Source organism: Aethalodelphis obliquidens, unplaced genomic scaffold (genome assembly GCF_003676395.1).
Source record: "Aethalodelphis obliquidens isolate GAN/ISIS:26980383/991018 unplaced genomic scaffold, ASM367639v1 scaffold83, whole genome shotgun sequence".
NCBI lineage: Eukaryota > Metazoa > Chordata > Mammalia > Artiodactyla > Delphinidae > Aethalodelphis > Aethalodelphis obliquidens.
In genome coordinates, this window is record NW_020838027.1 from 5,133,232 (window position 1) to 5,152,542 (window position 19,311).

Here is a 19,311-nt window from a genome sequence, read left to right on the forward strand (position 1 = left end):
GTGCTTGACTCAAGGACCCAAACTGTTACCTGCTGGGTTGTTCTGCCCTGTTGTGCCAGGGAACCAGACCGGGCTTTGAATGTGCGTGATCTGAGGTCGTGCTTGTCACTTCTCCCAGATCATCACAGAAGGCTCTGTGTCCTCCAACTCAGCAGGCCTGGAAGCCATCCCAGCAGGAGTCATGGTACCAACCCCTGCTCCCACCCCCGTCTCCAGCCCCTGCCTGACTCCACTTCCCCCACCTACCCTCGCATCCTTGAAGCAAGGATATGTCCACCCGAGGACCACCACACCCCTGCAAGGATTGGAGAAGGAAGAGAAAAGGAACAAACTGTATACATCTAATACGTGTGCGACATTATGATATGGACTTAGCACACCCCGTCACCGCAACCCTTTGACAGGGGTTATTCCCCCATCTTGCAGATGTGGCCACAGAGGCCCCGAGAGTTTAAGCTGCATCACTTGAAGCCCAGATGGGTGAAGCCCGATTTCCCAACTTAACGCACAGATTCCCAAAACTGTAAGCACACCATCTCTTTGAAACTGCTCATGCCACCTGTGGGTAGCTCCGATTCTCAAGAAGTTCTTCCTTGTTCCGAGCTTTAGCCTACCTAGCAAGAGGGGCAGTTCGTACTGATGATTCGTTTTATTTAATGACAGAGTGATCGTTTATTCATTCTTCAACAATTTTATTGAGTACCTCCTATGGAGCAGGCACTAGAGCTGCAGCAGAAAGACAAAGCTCCTTCTCTCCAGAAATCCACATTCCAGTGCAGAAGACAGAAAATAAAAAATAAGCAAGTAGATAGAGGGCAGATCAGGTTGTGGAGAAAACCCTGGAGAACGATACTGACCAGGGAGATGAAATTTGAGCAGAGGTCTGCAGGACTGAGGGGAGACACACGTGGAGAAGAGCATCCCACACACAGATGCTTGGCACATGGCAGGAAGGAGGCCAGCGGGGCAGGAGCACAGCCAAGAGAAGACAATGGGAGCCGCAAAGCTGATATTCAGCCAGCGTGCACCTATATACAGGAGTCCTGATCATTCAAATATTGAAAACCTTCCAAACTGGTTGGTTAAATGGCCGCTTTTCCAAACTCTTAAACACCACCCACCACGACCTTAGAAACAAAGCCCTCCCCCTTGGAATGCCCATATCCAGCCGCTATGGGGGCTGGCAGAGCAGGACAGCCTCTGGTCCTTCCTCCAGCCCTGTGGTGGGCACCTGGTCAGGTTAGTTAGTGCCCACGTGGTATCTTTTATGCTATTTAACATTCTGAACATCACCCTGTGCAGCAGAAAACGTCAGAGAGGAAGCAGGTTCCAGATCCGGCGGTAAGGACTTTGTTCTTCACTTTGAATGAGAAGGGAGGCCCCTTGGAAGTTCTGAGCAGAGGAAAGGCATGGACAGTTTCCAGGTTTAAATGCCTGATCCAGCTGCGAGGGGGAGAATGCACCAAAGCAGGGAGCCTGGGAGGCTGTTGTCATAATCCTGCAGAGGGGACAGCGGTTTAGAAGTGGCAGAGCTGGCAAGAAGCGAGCAGGTTCTGGAAAGTAGAGCTGACGGTATTTGCTGATGGTGCAAATGTGGATCATGAAAGAAAGAGAGGAGGTAAGGACGAGGCCAAAGTTTTTGATCTGAGTAACTGGGAAGATGGTGTTTCCATCAGCAGAGATGAGAAAGGCTGTGGGTGGCCTTTCAGTCTTTGCCCAGCATTTGGATAAAAGACGGACTCTTTGGACTGAGAAAGGCACTTGAGGGTGGAGACAAGGAAACGCTTTTCATCTAAGCAATTGCCCACTTGAGCAGAAGAGAGGGTGGGGTCTAGTATGAAGGGGTGTGACCAGCTGGGAGAGTGCTGGAGGCCCGGGGCTGGAGGATGTGGGGCAGGAGTGGGGTAGAGGTTGTCCTCCAATGGCTCCTACCTTCTCAGTGAAGGAGGGTGAGGATGAGGGAGCAGCCACTGAAGGTTTGAGGGGAAAAAAGAGAAAATAAAATAGTTACTCAGCAAAGTGGGAGAGTGAATGAACCAGGAGAATACATCAGGCAAAGAGCACAGCCACCCTGTCCGGGATGGAGTGGTCCAAGTCTTCACACATCTGGTTCCTTTGGAGATGTGGTGAGTTCTCACACAGAAGGAACAGAGGGTAAAGCAAAGAGCTTCTCACGTGGTGTCCAAAGCTCCTTGAAGACTAGGATGATGGAGCCCCCGGCTGCTGCATGGGCCCAGAGCTCAGCGTGCAGACCAGTGTCTGCTGCTCCACTGATGACCCCCAGCCCTGAGATCCCTCAGCCGCCCCCGTCACAGTGACTGCAACCCTACTATCAAAGCTTTCTTTTATCTTAACATTGAAAAATTATAGTACATGCAACATACATACAATAAGGTACATTAATCTGAAGCACATGAAACCACCCCCCAAGTCAGGGGCATAGAACATTCTGGGCCCCGAGAATACACCTTCTTGCCCTCAGAAGCATCCCTCCTGCTCTCCCAGTCACTGACCTCCAAAAATAGCCAGTACTCTTGTTTTTCATAAAAATACTTTTTTTTTTACCATCTTTGATCTTGTTGTAAATGGAATTAAACTGTAAATATCTAGCATGTCTGTCTTGTTTTGCTCAGTGTCAGACCCAAGGGATTCATCCCTGTTGTTGCATGTATCAGAGTTTGTATTTTTCTTTGCTGTATAGTATTCCATTGGCGACTTTACCACAGTTTATTTATCCATGTACTGTTGATGGACACGAGGTTTGTTTCCAGTTCAGGGTTATTATGAATCATGCTGGTATGAGTGTTCTTTTAACTGTCTTTTGTTGCACAAATATACGCATATCTGTTGGGTATATTCTGAGGAGTGGACTCTTAGGAGTGACCCCTAGGGAATGTGTATTTTAGCTTTTGAACCAACAGCGCACAATTTTCTAAAGTGGTTATACCATTTTATGTTGTATTAAATCACACTGTTGAATTATACAGTAATTCCTTCTTTTGAGCCTTACCTATTTTTCAGAATTCACAAGGCCCTTTTATACACAACTTTTTTCATCTTGAGAAAAGAAATAATTTAAGCCTGGGACAGTTACCATCGTCAGCATACTTACCTGGGACCAGGAATAGGATATTGTGGGCTCTGGGTGGCAGTGGGGAGCAGCTGGACCAGGGATGGTCCAGAGGGTTGCTTGGGATGGGGAAGGGAAAGGGTACCAGAGACACGCTGCCCCATTCCACCAAGGCTGGCCCCGCAGAGAGGCCCGCAGACCCTCTGCCTGTGGGGTAGGGAAGGCCCTTCAAGCCTGAGCACACTCACCCTCTACTCACTCACTCACATCCTTTATTTCCCTTCTCCTTGTGGTCTACTTCTGGTTCATTAATTATGAATAATTAGTAATAATTAATCATCATAATTCATTCATTATGCCCTTTTTGGGAAATGGCGCAAATCGTTTCGGAAAGCTGCATAGTGCAAGTAGCATCTTAAATTATGAAACTGTATTCAATGTATTTATGACCCGGGAGTAAATTTATACATAATCAAGGATCTTCTAATAGTCAACTGGCAGAAAATAAAAGATTAGAGACTCTCCTTCTGTAATCGACCAGACTCTCCCATGAGCAGGTGTGTGGGAAACAGGAGGAGGAACACGTGATCTGTCTGGGTTATTCTGAGCGCTAAGGGGGAAGAAATGGGCAGGAGCGTGCGTTCCCCCCTGGGCACATGGGAGGGAGCAGGGAAGAGTCAGAACGCCCTGAGAGACAGATGCAGTCATTTCAACCTAAGCTCCGATTCTCCACACACTTGTCACGTCAGCCCATTTGTGTGTCCTCAGCCCTAGAACAGGGTCCCAGAAAATGCTGCGAAGGGATTGTCTGATCTCCTTGCAGGTGGTGCGTAATGAAAAGTGCTAAGAAAGTACTAGCTGCTCTAATAAATCAACCCTAAGACTTCAGTAGCTGGACACAATAGAACCATATCTCTGAGTCTCGTAACAGTCCAGCAAAGGCGCTCCTGGTTACAGCGGGACTCCAACTCGGGGAGTCAGCCTCCTTCTGCTTGTGGCCCTCTGTCCAAGTGGAGAAGGCACACCCTCCTTTTAAAACCTTGACCTGGGAGTCACTCACGTTAATCCACTAAGGAAAATTTGTTATTTAGCCTCACCTGACTGCAAGTGGGGTAAGGGGGGAGCATGGCTTGGTCTACCACAGACATTTCAACACCAAGGCTCCCAGCTTCCCATTTGATTTATCCAGATTCGCTTCATTATGCCAAATGTCCTCTCCAACGACTCTATTTTTCATATCAGAGCCCAGATCACGTCTTACACATTTCTCAACCACCAGCAACTAGCACATGGTGGGACTCTGTAAATGCCAACTGATTGGTTGGTTGATTTACAGCCCTTTCTCGGAGATTTCTAGAGTTTTACAAAGCACCAAGCCCTAATTCATATCTTATTCATTGTCTATCTACAGCTCCCTCTCTGCCTCCACAGTTACTGCCCCACCCGGCCCAGCTAGCTGGATGGGCAGCTGGAAACTTCCCACCACTTTTCCATCTGTAGAGAATCCAGTCGCCCTCCTTGGCTCAGTTCAAACGGCACCTCAAGAGCTAAACTTTCCTTGCCCACCAAGATTTTTCTTATTCACAAATTGAGCACTTGGTGTTGCTCCCTGATAATGTTGCCATCTCAAATGCATCTGTCTAACTGCCCATCTAAATTCCAGTACCTTCATGCCTCTGTACCCCCTTAACACTTTCTTCCAAACCACGCACAGAGCAGATGCTCAGTGCAGACTTATCAACTAATAGGTTAGCAAGATGAGATTCCAACACTCGTGAAAAAGTATCCCCCGGACCAGTGATCCCCTACATGCCTGCATCAGCAGGGAACTCAACAAAAGTGCAACTCTTCTGACACATCCAGGCAGCACAGACAACAAGATTAGAAGGTAATTTTATCTCCATCGCACTCCCTTTATCTCCCTCTTGTCATTACAAGTACAACCCAGGAAAGAACAGGAGCAGAGAGAACATTGGGAAGAAGGAATTTATGATCCCCACAGCATGAGCTCGTGTGTGTGTGTGTGTGTGTGTGTGTGTGTGTGTGTGTGTGTGTATAAATGGGAGAGATCTGAGGAAAGAGCCCTCATGCTACACCCAATCTTAAGTGTCAGAGGAAACCAGCTGACCCCAGGATGGGTGTCTCTGAGGTTGGGGAGAGGGCTGACCCCCTTCTCCAGGGATCTTAGCTAGTCAGCAAGAGCCCTTTGCTGGATGCTGTAGCCACCTGGCTAAGAGCATGAGCCCATGTGCTGGAGAGGAGAAAACACTGGACGTGCTGGTCTAGGGGGCCAACTTCCCACCTACTAGAACGAAGTTAGTCTCTGCACCTCATCTATAAAATGGAGATGACGACTTTCTGCCACCACTGGATCCAGAGAAGCCTGGAGGGCAGCTGCTTCCAGGATGCAGTGATCAGGCTTGCCAGCAAGGGGCTTTATACTAAGCATATTCCAAGCTAATACCTGGGATTATTGTAACCTACTCTCCCCAAGATTTCAGCATCCTGAATCCACAGATTGTGAATGTCAGGAGGCACCTGAAAGGTCAATCTGGAACCACCTCCTCATTTTCTAGATGAAGCACATCTCATTTCTGAGCACGTGGGGTCATGGGCTGGGGTTGCAGAGGGCCGTGGTGCATCTCTGCCTGTGGAACTTGGGGCTGTCAGGAACGGCCACCAGGAACCAAGCTTACATGAGGACCCTCAGGCCACCTGGAAGAAATGCAACGCTTGGGGACCACATGCCACCTTCCTGTGGGCCAGACTGAATCCCTCTGTGACCAGACTTGACTAATATAGAAAATCATGCCCATGATGGCTGGCAGTGGCCCAGGGATAGGCTTGTCACCCAACCAGAGTTTTCCCCTGGTTTTCATGTATAAATGCCAGGAAAATGACTCCACGGTCACAAAATTGGGATGATGTCAACATAGAGCTATCCTCAGCCATACCCTCCCGACCTCACCCCATAGAAATGGGAGGAGAGGGGAGAGGAAGGGAAGGTGGGGGGTGGGAGACCCGGATGAGGGTCCATGGGTCACTCTCAGCTTCAAGCTAGACCTTCTCCTTCCTTATTCAAAGGCCCAGGAGGAGCATGTGGAAGGGCGGGGCAGAGAGTACTAATAACCTGTGCAGAAATACTTTCCTCTTTTCCATGACCAGTGGAACCCTGACTCTGGTGGGAGGTGGGCAATGTGCCAGCAAAGAAAACCACATCTCCCAGGCTCCCCTTCAGATAGGGTGGCATGTGAGTAAGTGCCAGGCAGCAATGTGCACACTGCAGGTACAGGGAGGCTATGTTGCTGGGTCTTTGTTACCTCCCCTCCCTCCTTTTGCCCTAGAACGAAGTGATGGCTGGAGCAGAGGCCATCTTGCAGCTCTGTGGCCTTGAGGAGAGAAGCAATGCCATCCTCTCCATCTGTCAGGAGGAGACTTGGGTCTGCTCCGTGGTCTCCCAGCCTCGCCCCTCCCCATTCAGTGAGGAGCACCCCCTCTAGACCACCTTGCAGATGTTGGGACCCCAGAGTTTTCTGACCAAGTGGCCCAAGGCCATTCCCAGAGCTGGGTGTGTCCTTTCCTGGGTCTGTCCTCCCAACAGCAGACCACACCACATGGGTGTGCCCACCCCAAGTCCAGAGGCACCCCTGGGAGATGGTGAGGGAAGGCCACTCTGAAGAAGTAATATTTGAGCAGAGACTCAAAGAGAGGGAACTAATGATATGAGAACCTCAGGCAAAGGAACCTCAAGCACAGAGGCCTCGGGTGAGAAAAGATTGAAGCTGTGGGGCTGCCCCCCACCCCCAGGAACTCACTCCTCAAAATTCCCACCAAAGCCACCCCAGGTCACTGGGGCATCCTTCCCAGTGACTGTGCAATTCCACTCCCTAAAAGCAACTTTGAATTAGATAAATTCCACATTTAATTCCTCCTTAATTAATCCATTGCCCCCTCTTGCGTGTTCCGTACGCCAATCAATGGTGACCTAGGCTGCAAAGATACTGGCCTGTGGCCACCTCTGACCATGGGCAATATGGCATTGGAAGGCTGGTCTGCATGACTGCCCCAGTTGCCATTCTCTCTTTTTCCCGGAACATGGTTTCCTTTCATCTCCGACTGATTCCAGGACCCGGGCTCATTTGCCCATTTGGTCTTTGGCATACAGTCTGGGATGAGTTTGATATGGTTCCTGGCCTGGAGGCAGTGGGATGAGTGAGGTGACCTCTGGAGGGACCCGCAAGCCACAGGGGTTATCAGTGTGTCTCTGAGTCATGTCACCACCATCGGGACCAGAGTTTGGTACGTTTTTGCATCTTGGAGTCCTTTTTCAGCAGGAGGGAGAGAGGGGATGAACTTGAATTAAATGTAGGCAGGGAAAATAGTGAGCACTGTTCCCTCTCTCCTGGAAAAGATGTGTCGCAGGGAGAAGACAGTAGGTGTTCATGAACATGGGCTTCTTGGTACTTTAGCCCATCATAATGTTGTTGAGAAAACATAAGCTACCTTAGTGAAGATGGGTCTTAGACCCCACACTCTGAGCCAACTGGAAAGGCCCCCAAAATGGCTCAGAGTATATTCACCAGAACATAATAAAGGCAGAGGATCTCCAGGGCTTTGGGGATGTGGAAAAGGGTTGGCTGTGATTAATATATTCCCTCGGGATCAGATTAGAAATGATAATCACCTCTCCTTCAGGAAGAGACTAGGATTGGGGGAGGTGGGGAGGAGGAAGAAGGGGGTACCTAGGGAACTGGAGACATGCACATCTTTGCCTTTGCTACAGACTTGTCAGGAAATCTGGAAGGTCCAAAAATTTGTGATGAGATTTCCACAGAGAAGCCAAAGTGACGGACGCCAAAGCTTTTCCCATCTTGAATCTAGATTGTGTCCTGGAATCAAGGCAAGGGTAGGCAGCTACCCAGCTTGTCTCCTTTGGTGTGAACTCAGCCAGTTGCTCTTGGGTTTGTTTATGTTGGCCGCCCGCTGTGGCTTAAGAGCCTTGAGACAAGAGAGGGCAACCTTCAGTCAGAGGCTCTGAGCAAATCCAAGGATTCTAAGCTGCTGAAGGGGAATCTCTGGGTGGGTAGGATGGCAGGCGAGCAGGAACTGAAGAGACTTCCAGGATTAGGCATTCAGGAATTGGTGATTTTATGCAGACATATTTGGACGTTTTCCACACGGTACAGCCTGGATGCCTACCGATTACAGGGTCCCCAGGTGCCCTGCTGTGACAAGCGTCACTCTTTTATTTACTTCCAGGATCACCGTAAAGACCAGGGGGCCTGGAGGAAGTACTGGGGTGGCCTGAAAGTACACCTGGGGAACTTGGGGGGAGCAGTTGTTATTAATAATCGAGTCCAAAGTTATTTCAATATTACAGCACAGGGAACTATACTCAATATTTTGTAATAACCTATAAGGGAAAAGAATCTGAAAAAGAATATATATATACATATATGTATAACTGAATCACTTTGCTGTATATCTGAAACTAACACAACATTGTAAGTCAACTACACTTCAATTTTTTTTCCCCAGGAACTGGGGGCAAAGAACAGATATACATACATATATATATATATATATATATTTTAATAAAGCTGATATATCATAGAAAAAAAGGTTTATACAACAGTTTTAGCCACACTGTAAAATATTTTGCCAAACTAAATGGTGTCAATGCCTCAAGTTTGTTACAAATACCAGCAAAAGTGAGCTTTACTCCTTTGTATGTTTTTAGTCTCTTTCTATCAGTTGTCTGTTTATATCTTTGGCCTTGATATTTTTCTGGAAAATAGCAATGCTACTGTCACTTATATTAGTTTCTTTTTCGTTAAAAAACAAACAAAAAAAGTTATTTTAATATTTTCATCTCTGGCCTGGCCCTCGCTGGTGTGTCCTTGTGGGCGAGCGTGCGTACCTTTCCGTGGGGTGGGTCCTCAAACATTAAGTCTGCCAGTCTCCAGCAGAGCTGCAGGGGTTTGGTGATGGAAGAGTGAGGACCTGGGTGTGGGAGAGAGGATTGCATCCATGAAATACAGCAGGAAGAAAAGGCTGGCTGGTCAAGGTGTGTCGCCTTGAGCAGGAACCAGAGGGCAAGGGTAAGACCATGGGTTTTCTGGTAGCAAACCAGAAACGAGCATCCTGATGTAGCAAAAGCCCAGGAAAGGAACACGGGAATACAGAAGAGATGACAACGAATAAGTCTGGAGAAGTAGAGAGTTTATATAACTTAGTCACGGGAGGAAAGGCTGGGGGGAAGATGGATGGCAGGCTGGCATAGAGGAAACAGCATGGCCTCCGGGACAGAGCGAGGTTTCACCTTTGGCTCGTGAATGGATTTGCTAGGTGTCCTTGAGCAGCTTGGAGACTATCTTAAAGCACCAAGTTTTCATACAGGAAATGGGCTCATTGTTACAGGTCATTGTAAGGATCACAAATAACGAAGATGATGCGTCTGGTCTGAAACAGGTCCCCATGAGCGGCCGTTACATGCCTACATGTCCATGTCCCTCCTCTCCACACCCCTTCCAAGCCCAGACTCACAATGTATATGCGGTTCCCCTTGCGGAACAAAAGAGGGAACTGGGAGGGAGCTGGTAGATCTCTAAGCCTGAGCCCAGGGGGCATGACCCCGGTGGGCCAGGAGTCTCCCTCTCTGTCCTGACAAGCATCACAGAAGGGCATGCCCAGGGACAAGGGGCCAGGCTGATGGAAGCTTGCAGGAGGAGTCCTGGGCATGAGAACTGAGAAGAGGGAACTGCGGAGTGGCAATGAAGGAGAAGGCGAGGAGAAGGGTCGGGCTGGTGCTGGGCAGCTGGGAGCCGCAGCCAGCCTCGAGCAACACTCCTGTCCAAACAGTGGGGGTCACTGTCCCATGAGGCTGTACCCAAACAGACAGCTCAGGAATGTGCCCTTTCCTTTTCTCCAGTGAGAGGTGAAGGCACAGGCTCGGGGGCGAGGCAGGTGCAGCCTCCTCCTAGCTGAGCAGAGACAGAGCTTCTTGGAGCCCCGTGTTCCTGTGTGTGCTGGTGTTAGCACCCCTTGCCCCACTGCTCTCGCCAGCTCTGCGCAGTGAGGTTAGAGGCGCTGGGCTCAGGGAAGATTGACACAGAGCTTTCCTTCTGGGTAAATGAGGGATTGCCCAGAGTGGAGTAAGCACGGAAGCTTCTGCAGCTTGGGAGGCAAACGCTTAGATTCAGCTTGGTCTGGAGGGAAGGGAGTGGACCGATTCTTCTCGACACTCGGAGACCCCCAGCTCATAATCCCAAATCAGTATCTATGCGAGTGGGTCAGTGTGACGGGAGAGACCCCCAGGCCTCAGAACGGAGGTCCCCACCTGGAAGCTGGGTTCAGGCTGGGGAAACTGGCTTGATACAAAGATCTGGGAGTTCCAAGGAGGGGCTGAATTTGGTACTTGTGTGGTGAGGCCGAGATCCCTGGGGAATCATCGTGGAGCCCACGTGTGGGACACACGACTTTGCTGGGGTCACAAGTCAGGTCAGCGAGGGTGTCCAGGTGCAGTGGCAGATGACCCCTCTAGCACACGTGTGACACTCGCCAAAGAGCACGGAATACCCCCCGCTGTCTCCTCAGGGGGTCTCTGGAAGCCCCCTTGGGATGGGTAGGCCCTGGAGAACTTGGGGGAACCCAAGGCAGGAGGCCTCAAGAAGGAGACGCCGATGGCATCTTGGTCCAGCTTCCTTGATCAGCATGTGGGTGCTCCAGTCATTCACAGAAAAAGGAGGGCCTGCAATCCAAGCTGGTGGTAGGGCTCTTTAGTAAGACAGGCACTAAAGACACTTCGCAGGAGGTTGTGCGGATTAAAGACTGTGAAGAGCGTTCAGTTCTTAGCAGAAGAACTAGCTCCTAGTAATTGCTCTGTGGGTGGTGACTGTCCTTATATCATTACTAGTACTGGTCCTGTCACTGGCCTTAGGCCATGGGCCGCCGGGAGAGCACCCAGGGGCAGTGGGCCTCTGAGCGAGTGGTCATGATATCCAAGAAACAGAAGCCTGTACCCTGGTGCTGAAGTCCTTACAGCTGTGTGAACTGCAGGCTTCAGTTTCAGTGGCTATCAAAACAGGGCTAATGATGAAGAGGCACACTGACATTAAAGCTAATGCAATTTTAGCTCCAAGGCCCCTTCCACGGGTGCCCAGCACTAGAAGGATGTACAGAGAATAGAGGTGAATTGCTTTCAAAATGTCTGGAACATTTTTTCAATCTTAGACCTTATCGATGAAAGGAACTTGATAGACGCTTTCCCAAATTTGACCGTAATCTTAAAATTCACATGAAATGACCAACAGTGAGTTGTGGAACTGAAAGAAAAAATTTTAAGTTTCTAACCAAAATAGAAAGTAAATATAGATCAAACTTGCTAGAGGAAAAGACGGGATTCCTTTCTCTTCTCCTTATTGGAAATATTGGTATGAAAAGGCAATTAAAGAACCTGCAGCCAATGGTGTGGAGGGAGCAGTATTATTATAAGGGTGAGCGAGTTGGTTAATTAATAAAAAATGAAGTTATTTGTTACAGCTTTTGTGGTGTTTGGGGTTTTTTTTAAGATTTTTTTTTTAAAGATTCTTTGATGTGGACCATTTTTAAAGTCTTTATTGAATTTGTTACAATGTTGCTTCTGTTTTATGTTTTGGTTTTCTGGCCACGAGGCATGTGGGATCTTAGCTCCCGACCAGGGATCCAACCCGTACACCCTGCACTGGAAGGCGAAGTCTCAACCACTGGGCTCCCAGGGAAGTCCCTTTTGTGGTGTTTCTCGTGTTAGCCTAAAATGTATAATTTTTTAATGATTTCTCTCTTCATGCTAGATACATAGTCACCTTTGTACCTAAGTTTCTTTCATAATCTGGGGTACTTTTTTCTTAAAAAGGGTCCCTAAAATTGTAGAAGCTCCTGGTCCCACAAAGCCAGGATCTGCCCATGTTAATAACACCACCTGCTTTTGACATAATGATATGGAAAAGTACTGCACGTATGTGGCCCAGCTACGTGGAGAGGAGCTTCCGAGGGGTTTCTGAAAAGAGGCAGGGGCCACTGAGAAGACAGATAAAATGGAAAAACTCAGCCCCGTGAAAAGACAGTGGGCCATTAATGGAAGCAAGAAGAAAAGAATCAGAAGAGGCAGGTGGAGGAAAGCCTGGGGCTGACAGCTGAGAAAACCAAGTTTGAAGTTGATAAGGGAGACCCCCAGGAAAGTTCTTGAGAGCGTAGCAGGAAGGTGGCCCGGGGGACAGGGCTGACAAGGCCTATTTCAGGGGCCTCACCTGTTCCCCAACACGCAGCCTCACTCAGACCAGGCAGATGTGGTTCTTGATAGAAGATGACACATACTCTCTGAGGAACCTGAGACAGGCCAACCAGCGTCCACTGTGCTGGGGGAAAACGAAGAGCAGGTTATGATGTGGGACCCGTGTCAAAACTCTGCCTCTTTCCCTTACGGCCTGTGGCTTCATCCCCCTAATTGAGGAAGACATCCTGGCTGGGAAGCCTCGGGCCTCCGTGAGGAAGGGAGAGAAAGAAGCTTCATGAAACATGAAGGTTCCTGAACTCGTATGCGGAGCTGTCTTTTGGAATTCCCATCTGGCTTTCGCCTTGCACTTCCTTTCTGCAGATAAAACTGCAGGAGCCCCGGAGAGGCCAGAAGGGTCGGTGGGATCCACTGTGTCTGGGTGAGAGTCCTGGGCAGAACGTCTTCTCGGCTGGTCCTGAAGGGAGGTGGCTTTGCGGGCACTGCCATCTGCTGCTGTGCAGGGGACAGGGCAGAGGAGGGAGGGGAGTAGGAGGGGAGCCAGATGTGCACACAGGGCTGCGTGTGTAAGAAACATCTGCTTTGTTTTCCAGAACGCGTGGCTCAGCCTTGAAGGGTGGGCTCTGCTCTCTGGCGCCCTCTGCTGTGGCGGAGCAGAGCGGATACCCCCGTGGGTCAGGGCAGGAGTGGAAATGTGGACACAGCTTACCTGGGCTGAAGGGGTTTAGGAGATCCGAGACGCGGTTGCCCAGGGCCAACCGTGCAAAAGGTGAGTAGAATGGATCCGTGGAAGGTAAGCTCAGTCATCCACACTGAGCCATACCCTTCATTTGTGCCGTGCTGTTGGGAGCTGCAGAACTGTACTTGTCAGGGGAGGAATGGACGAGTCCAACCTCAGTTACTAGCAAAAAATGTATCCCAGAAAACCCAGTCCAACCTCATTTACCAGCAAGAAATTTATCTCAGAAAACACACACTACAGGAAAAGGTACAGCCTTCAGCAGCACAGGAAATTCGAGAGAGTAAGGTTACAGGGGACTGGTGGGAGCCTTCACCTCTCTTCCAGATGATCCGTGACAGATTCACATAAGAGTTTAGAAGCTGCTGGATTCAAACACCGTAGATTATAAATGGATGGAGGGGTGGGGGGAGAGTAACGTATTATTCGGGAAGAGCATGTTCCTAAAGTATAAAGGATTTGGACAAGGAGGGAAAATGTTGAGAAAAGGTGGTGGGCGTGAAAATCAAAAACTGGAAAACCCACCTAAAACTTCAGCATGTCCTTAAAGTAACCAACACCTCCTCTGGGGTGTGGCCTTCCTGGCAGCTTCCACTGTGACCAAGTTGTACGCTAGTCAGACTGACCTGCAGGGAACTGGGGCCAGGTCCCCAGGGAAGGGCCAGTGCACTGGTTCTTGTCAGCAGGTGGGTGGAGGTGTGTGAAAGGCAATGATAAATGACGTCTGGCCTTTGCTTCCAACTAGAAAATCTCCCCGCAGAGCTCGGGAGGCCGCTACCGATCAATGACGTTAGCTTTGCAAGAGGTGATCTCCGAACCATCCTGGGTTTGTCATTAATTCATGTACAAAATGGCAAACCCCTCCTCCCATGCCCTCACATTTCCTGTCTCCCTTATCCTAGTTTATATTTCTTATGATCGCCTGAAATGCTGTGCATTCGTCAGCTGTCTGATGTAACCGTCCCCAGAACATAACTCGGCGCAGTGGGATTCTGCCCTTTGTCCTCTGCTGCATCTCTGGTCTGAGGACAATGCCTGGCACCCAGCAGGGGCTCCAAAAATATCAGTAGGAAGCAGGAGAGAGAGAACCGAAGACAAGGAGATGCATCTTTTTAAAGAATGTTTCCATTTATTATTTTAAACCTGAACCTGCATAAAATGATGGCTAGCTGCATTCAGCTCAAAGCATCCCCATGACATGAACGGGAGACAAGCCCAGGTCTGGACCTTTGCTCACCATTAGGTCCAGAGGCCACAGCAATCAGCCACGGAACTTAATTTGCATCCACTGAGGCTGTGACAGTGATGCAGAGGGTTTTCTCAGGGTGATGGTAGGAAGCGGGGGTGGTGATCACTTATGATGGGGCTGAAACAGGGCCCGGACTGTGCTTCTCATGGCCCGCGGCCACCGAAATTCGGGGACGGTATCCGAGGGGGCACAGGGCAGGGCTCGCGGTGCCTGGGACTCTGGGCTGGAGAGACCCAATTCTTTCACCAATGGATGCAAAAGGGGGTACCAATCGCCCAAAGGATACAGCTCAAAAGAGGACCTAAAAGAAACCCAAGCTTGAAGTTTCTGAGAAGCAGCGTCATTCTCTTCCCTCCCGCGCCCATCCTCTGCCTCCTGTCTCTAACCTCTGTCCACACGCGCGCACACACACACGCACACACACGCCCTTTTCAAGAGCCCCTCAGGCCAGATCCTGCGGAAGGACGGACACCGCACCCATGCGGGTGCGCAGCCCCGGGCTGGTCTCAGCTGCTCACACACTGGTGTGCTGGGACCCCGGGGACGAGCTGCTGCCCGGCTGGCTCCGGCCCGAGGGCACCAGGCTGGCTGCCGGGCTGCCCCCACTGCGACGGCCGGCGCGCTGGCTCCTCCAGGCAGGCTCCTCCGTCGGCCTGAGCGTCTCCTGCTCCTCTTTCAGGAAGAAGTCCACAAACAGGCTCTTCTCCCTCTTGATCTGGTCACTGATGTCGGTGGGGATGTCAGGGATCACCCAATCCACAAGGACGCTCAGGAACATCACCAGGTTCTTGGAGAGCCGGAAGCGGGTGGTGAGAGGAGAGGCTGGGCGGGAGGGCTCCACCGCCCCGGGGAAGGCGGGCTGGGCAGCGGTGAGGGCACAGACCCCAGACCCGGGGAGGGGGAGCAGGGGGCCTCTGGGCTCCTCTGGCTCCTCGGCCGACTCAGCCAACGAGCTTCACTGTCCCTTGGGGTCCCCGGGTGAAAGTGGAGTAGGGACAGCACCCATCTCCCAGAGCGCCCCTCCCATGCACGGCCAGACAGTGTGAACTGGCTTCTTCCCCTCCGCCCCCCTGCCCCCACGTGTCCTGTTCTTGCCTCCAGGATCCGGGCTCCAGAGCCCAACGGCCCTGCAGGGCTCTCCCTGACCCAACCGCCCCTCTCTGCTTCCCAGCTGTCCCTCCGTCCCCAAACCGGAGGGGGACCCTTGGGTTCTGCACTGACTTCCGACCTCAGCCAACCCCACGTTCTGGTCTCACGGCCTGCCTGGGCCCTGCCTCAGAGGGCCTGCATCGGTTCTGAGGTTTTGTGCACATCCGTAAGTGCCTTCCTTCCCCCCAGTAAGCCACCTCCCCTCCCGTAGTGTAGGATAAGACCCTCCCTTCCTGGGAGCGGTTTCTATTTAAGTGGGTGAATACGTTCTGCAGTGCCAGCACCGCCCGCTAAAGGGCAGCTCCCCGTACGCTCTGGCTCCCAGGCCTGCCGCGGGCTGCCCCTCACCCTCCAGCTGTAGTTTCCTCTGCCTGCCCATCTTATGCTCGCACGCCCCCTCTCCTTAGACCTGGAGGACAGTGACAGCCCAAGAGATGTCGGAGCCCTGCCATCTGTCTTCCACGCTCTGAACCCACCCCCAGCTCGACCTTGAACCCTGCGTGCTCCCAGGGCCCAGGGAAGGCTTGGGAACCAAGGGCTGCTCCCAGAGGCTGCCATAAGTGATCTGGAGCCGCTTGGTCAAGTCAGATGCTGGCCTTTTAAACCGAGTCCCGAGGTGAGGCTCTGCTCTCCCACGCTGTTGCCCACTTCCTGGTCTTAGGTGTACATGGGACTCAGTCTCCACCCTGCACCTTACTCCACATCTGTCCTGTAACCTTACTCTGCTTTATCCTCCTTCTGCAAATCCATCCGTTAATGAAAGCCCTCACCCAGGGAAGGGTCTCAGGGCTGCCCGCCGCACGCAAAGGCCCCCGAGTCACAGAGCGCCCTGAAAACCCGGAGACGGGGCCACCTGTACCCCTGCAGCCCGGATCCTGACCTGCTGTGCCTTATCTGAACAACTCACCTGGAAGATTATGACAAAAGCCAGACGGGCAGACAGAACGGACCAGTACTGCTTGGAAAACTCATAGGGGTTTGGGGCCCAGGGCGGCTCCCGGTAATCCTTAAACCTGTGCAGAGAGAAAGGCCATGTGAAGACTGGGAGGAAATGCAGGGAAGGAGCTACTTCTCTGGTGCAGCCTCAAAGGTCAAGGCAGAAGGCAAAGCCCTGACTCTCAGACTCGGGGGCGTAGGAGGCAGAGGTGAGGAGTCCACGGCCCAGCCAACAACGTCCAAAAAAGGGCCAGAGTCCAAAAAAGCCAACATCAGCCTAGAAGTGGCTTTCTTACTCTCTCCAACATCCCCAGAAGCTTCCTCTGGATTCTCCTTCCAGAGGAGCCCAGGAATCACAAGAGGAACCCAGGACTATGAGGCCATCCTGGCTCCACTAGCCTGTGGGCTCTGAGGGGGTGGGGAGACCCCCGGACACCACGTACATTGCTCCGCAGCCCAGGGCTCAGTGAAAACGCAGGTGCCAGCAGACGGTCAAGGGTGTCCTCCCCAGCCGGTTGCCTAGGAGAGGGGCCAGCCTCGCCTGATGGCTGATTCAGAGCAAGCTGAAGGCCGAGTGAATTCTGGGAGGAGGGCAGTGGTTCAGAGTCTCGGTTGGGCAATATCCCCTTTCACTAACCATCTTTATCACCTGCCCAAGTGGTTTAAGAAATAAAATGTCAGTGCCTGACGTAAGCTCAGACGGTGGTGACGTCTAGGGCTCGTCCGAGCTGTTGCCTTTTCCCCCCATCTTGGGATGACTCATGTTAAAAACGGCTTATTTTCTCAGACTCCCTTTTTTTCTAAGCCTGGAAAAATAACAAGAGTTGGTACAGAAGAATTATGCCCCTTCATGGAACAGTTTTCTCCATGGAATTCAACAAATCTTCGAGGCTCAGTAAAAGCCAAACAAGCCCTGGGCTGAAGCAGAGGTGGGGTGGCACCAGGCCACCAGGCGGGGCGCACGGCTGCCGAGGAAGGCGGGGAGGGAGCTCTGTCCCAGGAGGGGCCCAGGGGAGAACAAGCATAGACTGAACGCGCAGCGTGCGTCCATCCCCAAGCAAGGGGCTTTTCTGGAGGTCTCCTCATTTCACAACAAGATCCTCAGGAAGGCATGGATATCCCTGAATAACCCAGGAGGAAACCGAGGCTCAGAGAAGTTCAATGATTGGCCAGCAAGGGGTGGAGTCAAGGTGAGAATCCAAGTCTGCCTGAATCTGGGCTTTTCTCCTATTGTCGAAAAGCTCCTGACTACTAGCTGCTGTTTGGGGAAGGGGGTTCAGCAGTGGGGGCTCTCTGCACCTTCCCCTGTGCCGAATGAACCCGCTGCTCTACCACATAGAAGCACAGTGGCTTCCGATGGCCCAAGAAGACATAAAGGGGAGAAGAGAAAAAAAACACAGGAAGATGAAGAGATGCAGGGCAAAAGGCAGAAGAAATCACAGTGGGGAGAGCCAGCCGCAGAAAGAGGCAGGCGGAGAGGTGGGTGCTGAGCGCTGGACTAGGGCTGGGCAAGAGGCCAGGAGCTGCCCCCTCCTCACCCGGTCCCTCTCTTCCAACAGCTGATCGCAGCTGCTGCAGGCCTGGTTTGTCATCCGGATGAAATGCAAAGCTAACTACAACCCAGCTGAACACCGTGGGGCTTATCCTCGCCATCCCCGGCTGAGGACAGAAACACAGCCAGCTCCAGACCACGCCCGCTCATGGGAAGGAGGGAGGGTGTGGCCAAGGGAATAAGGACATTTGGTTGGGAAAAGTACTCAGGCTCACCCACCCTCCTGCTGTCCCCCCAAAACCCCACGGCAGAAGGGAATTTATCTTGCTTTTCTCAAGACCTCTGGAGGAGGGGTGATACACACACACCCCTACTTTTCATGGTGAGGAAATCCCTCCCCAGGTCTAGCCCAATCCCTGCTGCTGCAATCAGAGTCCATCTCCCTTGTTTTCTAGCTCCATCAATGAAGGAACAGCTGCTCACTGACCTCAGTATGACAGCCATTGCTCAGCTCTCTTTTTTTTTTTCCAGTCTGCAAAGAATCCATAAATAATCTAATTCTGGTCCCACTTCTGCTACTAACTCACTACAGCTTTTGGAAACGTCACTCTGCCCTCCCCGAGTGTCCACAACATGTTTTGAATCTGGCAGGCACACCCATCTAATCAAGGATCTGGGGAGAGATTAACACACAGATACGTCCAGAAAGCTCAGCTTGCAATCCGTCTGTGCCAATGGCCTAAGGGTGCTTTGTCAGTAACTACAGGGCAAGCTATGCCCAGAAAGCAGCAACACGCAATTTAACGAACTATACATCTGTTCACATTTCTCTTTTCAAAGCTCACTTTTTTAAAAAACTGTGACCTGGAGTAAGCAATGCATTTTACATTAGTGCACACGTACGTATATATCACAGAAATAAAAATCACACACACACACAAAACATACTCATCCTTGCTGTGCGCTGTGCACGGATAGTTTCTTGTTCTCTGCTATCCTCTACTCTCCTAGTCTTTAAAATGCTGGTCATGACCCACTGAAGTGGTTTCCTAACTCACTGATGAATTCATAGTTTGAGAAACACTGATTCCAGTAAGCCTCTGCCACCAGGTAAATGATGGCTTATTTACGTTCCAATATAAGCTCTGATTTCAGAATTTAAAAAAAAAATTCATCCTAAGAAGTCAAGCGTATCAAATGTTTCTGAGTAATCAGAAGACACTCATTAAACAAAGAGATCATTAGTTTTAAGACTAGAAATGTCCAGAAAAGACAGGGTGGCTAGTGGACTTAATTGTGGCCAGCCTGGTGACAGCTGTCTGTCTATTTCGCTTCCAAGCCTAGAGCAGAGAACAGCATTGGCAAAAGCGTGGGCTTTGGAGTCAGCAGGTGAAGGCCTGATCCC

General features: G+C 51.0%; 1 protein-coding gene across 3 annotated transcripts in view; it reads right to left on the bottom strand.

Moving 5' to 3' along the window:
- Positions 1-14,183: 14,183 nt before the first annotated feature.
- Positions 14,184-19,311, bottom strand: part of ANO2 (anoctamin 2) — a 333,147-nt gene continuing 328,019 nt past the window's right edge. For all 3 annotated transcript variants that reach the window (XM_027093346.1, XM_027093345.1, XM_027093344.1), the window contains 2 exons: positions 16,386-16,491; positions 14,184-15,116 (listed from right to left, as the gene is read on the bottom strand). In XM_027093346.1, the coding sequence (XP_026949147.1) occupies positions 14,844-15,116; positions 16,386-16,491 (379 nt within the window). In that variant the 3' untranslated portion in view covers positions 14,184-14,843. The remainder of the gene's footprint in view (positions 15,117-16,385; positions 16,492-19,311) is intronic.